This window comes from Carettochelys insculpta, chromosome 15 (genome assembly GCF_033958435.1).
Source record: "Carettochelys insculpta isolate YL-2023 chromosome 15, ASM3395843v1, whole genome shotgun sequence".
NCBI classification, from domain to species: Eukaryota; Metazoa; Chordata; order Testudines; family Carettochelyidae; genus Carettochelys; species Carettochelys insculpta.
In genome coordinates, this window is record NC_134151.1 from 18,293,929 (window position 1) to 18,300,403 (window position 6,475).

General features: G+C 54.5%; 1 protein-coding gene across 1 annotated transcript; it reads left to right on the top strand.

Moving 5' to 3' along the window:
* The first annotated feature begins 232 nt into the window (after positions 1-232).
* Positions 233-5,085, top strand: MSX2 (msh homeobox 2). The gene is made up of 2 exons (XM_075009739.1): positions 233-584; positions 4,612-5,085. The coding sequence occupies exons 1-2, from the start codon at positions 233-235 to the stop codon at positions 5,034-5,036; spliced, it is 777 nt and encodes a 258-aa protein (XP_074865840.1). The 3' UTR covers positions 5,037-5,085.
* Positions 5,086-6,475: the final 1,390 nt, after the last annotated feature.

The window sequence follows — 6,475 nt, forward strand, 5'->3', positions numbered from 1 at the left end:
GGCTGCTCTGATTGGCTGGGCCGGGTTAACTCCACTTCCCAAAGGAGGAAACAACAACTGAGCACCCAAAAGGGGAAAAAAAACAAGGAGCTGGGGGAAAAGTTGTTGAGTGGCTGGAGCCGGCGGGTCCCCGAGCAGTGAGCAGCAGCAGCCGCCCGGAGCCGGCGGGGCAGAGACGGAGGCGCGCGCGTGTGTCAGGCGCGGTACACGGGGAGCGGAGGGGCGCGCGGCGATGTCTTCCCCTTCCAAGGCGAAGGAGGTTTTCTCCTCGGACGAAGAGGGCCCCGCAGCTGCGGCCGAGGAGCGTCGCAAAATCAAAGTCTCCAGTTTGCCCTTCAGCGTGGAAGCGCTCATGTCGGACAAAAAGCCCCCCAAAGAGGCGGTCCCGGCCCCCGGCGGGGGAGGCCTGGAAGGAGCTGGAGTGGGCACCTCCAGGAACCTGCTGCTGCCGGGGCACGGCTCCAGGGAAGCGCCCAGCCCGGGGGGGCTTACAAAAACCTTCGAAACCTCCTCCGTCAAGTCGGAGAACTCCGAAGACGGCAGCTCCTGGATTCAAGAGCCCGGGAGATATTCCCCGCCGCCAAGTGAGTGCTGCTGCCCCCGGGGCGCTGACACTGGCCGGGCTGAGCAGAGCGCGTCGGGGCTGTGCGGATGAGACGTGCTGCCTGGGCTGGGGCGGGGGGGCGTGCAGAGTGGGAGCGGGGTCTGAATGGGGGCCTGTGTCCGTGGGGCAGGGAGGGCGCCGCTGCCTTTGGGAACGGGCTGCTCCGTCCTGATTTAGTCTAGCCCTTCACGCCCCGGAGTGAGGCCTTTCGCTGCAGGAGGAGGTGTTGGGGGGGCGTAGATGCTCTCGTTGACCTGCCCAACGCGCATCGGTGGGAGCGTGGGGGACAATCCCCTCGCAGCTCCAGGGTGCTGGGCGGGCTCCTGGGATGCCTCATCCTTGGACACCCGTGCCCAGGAGCCCGGCCGGGCTGGGTCCGCCACGTGCCCGAATTGCCTGGAAGCCTCAGAACAGTCCGACCAGGGCAGATCACTCTCCGGTGCCGGGGATCCGCTCCCCAGCCTAGCCTCTGGTACGGCTGTCTGCTCAGGGGCACCCGAGCAGCGGCCGGCGCACGGCGGTGCTGACCAAGGCGAGGCCAGCGCGGCTGGGGGGGATTCCAAGTTGTACCCTGTCTTTCGCCATTGCACTTGGCTTAGGTCACATCGCGGCTTCCAAGGGCTGGGGCGTCGGGTCCTGTCCAAGCCCGGGAATGCAGATTGCCTGGCATGAACAAATACTCCTTTTAAACGGCCCTCGAGCTGCGCACGGTCCCGCCCGGGGAGCAGTCAGGGGTGCTACAGGTCGATGAAACGATCGGTGTGCGGCTCTAGCGTGTGTTGAAAATGAAAACAGAGCTGCTTTGCTTGAAGCGGATCACTGGCTCACCCAACGTTTGCTCTGCTTCGTCTGCCTTGGAGGAGTTGGGTTTTTAGTGGAGTCTCAGAAAGGAAAGCTTTAGCAAAGGGATGGTTTTAACTTCCCCAGGCCCTGGGTGTTTTCTCTGGCTTTTAAAAGCTTCACTTTTCATTGATTCCCCAAAGTGAGCTGACCTGTGGGACCTTCTGGGGAGATTGCGTGACGCTAGAAAAAACAGTGGAAGGGGGAAAATTTGCTCCACTCTTGTGTAGAAAAGTCCCCCAATCTCTGTGCGCTCCGGCTTCTCTGGAGAAGGATTTGAAATGTCTCAAACGAACCCCCTGGGAACCCTTTTTATGACTTGCTCTTCTATCTTTTACCAGTTCCAGCATATAGCGTTCAACAAATTACGAGCTCGGACTAGCCAAGGCCTTATAGGCAATAAACATTTTTGCCTAGGCGCTACTCAGTCTCTCTCTTTCCTTGATCATAGATTCCCTGAGCACCCAGCTTTTTGCGTGATACGCTGTAGCTCTAAAAGGTCACAGAAAGTGCGCCCTGGCATTTGGACGCGTTCATGACTTTTCGCGCGATTCACTATTTTGGTGGAAATGTCCCCTGCGCGAGGGTCCCGGAGTCTGGTCCTAGGTTGTGGTAAAATAATGCTTAAGACATCATGATGATTAGAGGCTGTTACGCTTGTCGGTGAGGGTTCCCCTCCGCTCCCCTGGCATCCATGGCAAACAACCATTGACTTCTACCGCGGGGTAAGTCCGAGATGCTCTGCGGATCAGTAACTTTGTTTGGGTTCTAACACAATCTGATAGATCATCCCCCTGCAGACCCGGCGTTTAAAATAGGTCACCTGAAAAGCTACGTGTGGCAGAGGGGCCACAGGGGTTGGAGTGACACAGGCAGCGGTCTAACAGAGAGGTGGAGGGGGAGGGGATGACGGTCAAGAGCGTGCCCCAAAAATGGCTGAAAAACAGAGGTACTGCCTTGCCAATCAGCCATCTCACCAAGCCCCGGAGATTGCTCCCCAGTAAAGCGGTGCTCTAGCGCTCGGTTTCTTTATTATCATCACTCTGCGCTGAGAAATGGCGCAGGAGAAGTGGGTTAAAGTCTGCAGGTATTCGGCAGGCAACCTTTGGTTGGGATTTTATTAAAAAATAAGTACTTCTACCAGGTCAACGGAATCTCCCCGACACAGGCGGGGGCAGAAATCCTGATGAGCTGGGCCAGTTCTTGAGGTCATGTGAAGATTTGCGTTTGAATTCATAGGACTAAAGCTCTCCCTTGTGCTTAAAAACAAAACAAAACAAAAACAAACCCGGCAGTCCTGGAGCGCTTTAAAGACTATATTAGCGTATGAGCTTTGGTGGGGCAGACCCACTTCTTCAGCCCATAGCTACTTGAACATAAACCTCCCCCCAGCCCCCACTTCACGTGGTTTGCGAGGAGGGAAAAGGCGTAAGTGGGAAGCCCCTGCCTAACCCTACCTGTGGAGAGCTTTGCTAAGAAGCCAATTCTTAGCAGCGTGTAACAACACCCTGAATTATGGGCCCGTTTTAAAATGAAATTAAGTGTAGCAACTCCAGTTGTGCTGTGTGGCTTTGGGAAGTTCCAGGACTGCAGGAAATACCAAAACTGTCCGCATAGCTCTTAAAATGTCCCTTAATGTATTCACCACACGTTGTCTGGCTTTGGAAAAATACACCGCTCTTCAGCCCAGTGTAGCAGAGTTGCTCTTACTTTTGCCGATGCTGTTCTTCCTCTACTGTTTCGTTCTCAAACGTGGAGCAGTTTGGGGCCGTGCCTTGCAACACCCGCAGCCAAAACACGTCGCCCACTCGGCTTTAAAATTGCAAAGCTCCCCTGAAAAAAATAATCGAGAGAGGCACCAAGGGAGTGCAGGAGCGCCGAGAAAGCGATGGGCCCCACCATGTGTCTGAATTGCCCCAGCCAGGGAGGTCAGGTTCTCAGCTTCCATAGGAAGCCCAACATCGGCCGGTTACACACTTCGCTGTAAAGCCACTTGGCCGTCCCAGGCTTTGCAGCTGCCCAGAAGTCAGGCATTCGGTCGAGTCCCCTACGCTGCTACTGAAATGCACAGCGCTCTGGGGGGACTCGGCCGCCCCTCCTGACAGCGCCGTGCACTTGAAGTGGCCGGGGTCATAAGGGAACAGGATAAGGAACAAATTCCACATCTTGCGTTGGCCAGAGACGCCGCGGCTAGAGAGGCGTTTAATTAGCCTATGTCCTCAAGCGGGGGACGCGGGGGAGGCCTCGCCTCTCCTTCCTGCGCTTCTCTTTCGTTGCTCCATGCGGGAGAGCGCCGACTGAGCCGAGCCGGGATTAAGCTGTAAAGCTCCCCGAGTTCCCCCCACCCCCCGGTTCAGTGGAAAGGCTGCGGGTGTGATCCCGTCGCATTCCACAGCTGCCAGGCAAAACGCACACTAGAACTGCAGGATTTGGGCCTCCGCTCATCTTCCCGGTGGGAGAATGACTGGGGCGGTGACAGCGACGGGTTTATTCCTGTCCCTCGCTAGGCAGCTTCCTTCTGGGACACGCAGCGGGGCTCGGGGAGCCGCGTGCGCCTGCGCTGGGCTCTGACCCCGGGATGTCCTGCTACGTTCGGAGCGCCGTCCCCGGGTCGTGGCGCTTGTCCCTTACTGGCTTGCAGCGGGGCGGGGCTGCTGTATCCCAGCCGTGTGCGAGATCCCGGCCCCGCGGAAGGTTTTGTTTTCATTTATGGGCGCCTCAGCTGGAGCTGTGTAAATTAGCCCCCGACCCGGACAGCAAAGAGCTCAAGTACCGCTCCTAAGTCACACCTGTGAGCTCCTAAATGTGAGAATCCAGTGGAGACACCCACCTCACAGAGCTGGAAGGAACCTTGGGAAGATCGGCAGGTCCAGGCCCCTGCCGTGTTTGGCAGGACCGAGAACCGTCCCCTAACAGGGCTTTGTTTTTAACCTAGTTGCCCTAGACCCCAAAGGGCCGCCTCAAGGACTGAGCTCACCAGCCTGGGCTTCATAGGCTGATGCTCAAACCACCGAGCTACCTCTCTCGTTCGCTCTTATTCCCACACGCTCTGCGGGAGGGAGCAAAGGAAACAGCCCCCAAACAGACGCTCCAGCTTCGGGTTCTTCTTTTTTCCTTTCACCTTCATCCTCCCCCTTTTCTTTAACTGGCCTTTGCTTTCCTTCCAGGACACCTGAGCCCCACCGCCTGCACCCTGAGGAAGCACAAGACTAATCGGAAGCCCAGAACCCCCTTCACCACTTCCCAGCTGCTGGCTTTGGAGCGCAAATTCCGCCAGAAGCAATACCTGTCCATCGCGGAGCGAGCAGAATTCTCCAGCTCCCTCAACCTCACAGAGACCCAGGTCAAAATCTGGTTCCAGAACCGGAGGGCCAAAGCCAAGAGACTGCAGGAGGCAGAGCTAGAGAAGCTCAAAATGGCAGCAAAGCCTATGTTGCCTTCTGGGTTCAGTCTACCTTTCCCCATCAACTCTCCCATCCAGGCGGCCTCCCTGTATGGAACGTCCTACCCTTTTCACAGACCTGTGCTGCCCATCCCCCCTGTAGGACTCTATGCTACTCCTGTGGGATATAGCATGTACCACTTATCCTAAGAAGATGGAGAGGAAAGGAAAGCAGCGGTGATATAGACTGCCTGGCGGAGGAGCTAACCCCAGAACGCACCAAAAACTAGTTGTGGTCATTATTTCTGACGGCCGGGTGTGCCGGTCAGACCGAGTGTACAGGAGTTTGCATTAGAAAAGTAAAGGACCCTGTATGGTCCAAGCTGGGGCAGCAGCCAGGGTCCCTTCTCAGCTTGAGCTGAGCACCCAGACTCTGATCCTGAAAGAAAAAAATATAAAAGCAACTGTAAATGTATAAACAGCTATAATTCTCTTTATATACCGCCCAGGAGACAGAGGAATCGGTAAAGGCTAAATCGTGTATTTGCCAAGCATAGTTTCCTTATCCCCTTCCCTGACCTTTAAAAGTGGGAGTGGCTCCTTGCCTGAACTGCATTTTAAGGCTTGCCCCTGAGTAGTTGGGAAGTTAAAGGTGTCATGGAGTTTGGTTTCCAAAACAAACCTTAAAACCACCGAGGATCACTGTAAATAGGAAATAGACCCCCGCAGAGTCAGACTGAGGACAAAGGCAGCAGGTTTTTACATTTTTCCAAGGGGCCACCCTGCACTCAAGTGCCCAGACTGCAGGATCGGGCCCCTATATTTGTAAAGTCTGTAATAACGTCACCCACTCCAGTGTCGGACCATTTGTAGAACTTGCTTAAATATTTTTGTTGCAAAGCACGAGGGGCGGGGTGGGAGGGGGGAGCACAGGTAGGCGAAGAGGTTCGCCTTGATCCCTTCTTGCTTTGCATATTTAATAATTTCACCTACAGCCAGGGGTGCCTATGCTTGGACCTGTGATGCTGTTTGAAGCACACTGTAGAGATATGGGGAAAAAAAAGAGGTGAGCTAATTTTTTTCCCCGCGTAGTGTGTGTGCAACAACTATCAAGCCAGAGGGCAGAGTTGTTGTTTTTAATTTCCAACCGTTTGTGTTAAAATCACCGTGTAAAAACTGCCCATGTACTGAATCCACTGAAGCGTGTCTTGAAACCACCAGTAGCTTCAGGCATCAAAAAGAAGCCTATGAGACAATAGGATGCCACTGCTCTGCAAACAGATCTTCCTGGATTTCACTAGGGGAGTTCGGCTTCCAAATCATTGGCCCAATATAAGGCCCGGGCTTCTTCTTAGCACCATTGTTGTTTTGTGATTATGATTATGATTACTACTAGGGCTAAACTTTGTGGGACAGTTACCAGAGCAGCTGCAGAGTGCGGGAGGCAGAACTTGTCCTGGGTGTATTTTTTTTATTGTGGAGGGTGGAAAAAGAGCCACGAAATTTTGATCTCTTCCAACGTGTGTTGTCCTCCACTTTAGTCAAGTCCTCCACCCGTCTCCACGCCAATTTATATTAAAGTCCCTTTGAAAGGGATGTCTTGTACAATTTTATATATTTTATGGAGATTTATTATTTCTTATCTCTTT

What these genes read in the sequence shown, in the direction of transcription:
- MSX2 (XM_075009739.1), top strand. Translation starts at nt 233, where the DNA reads ATGTCTTCCCCTTCCAAGGCGAAGGAGGTTTTCTCCTCGGACGAAGAG. An exon ending in GAGATATTCCCCGCCGCCAA is followed by an intron (nt 585 to 4,611) that starts GTGAGTGCTGCT and finishes CTTTCCTTCCAG; the next exon opens with GACACCTGAGCCCCACCGCC.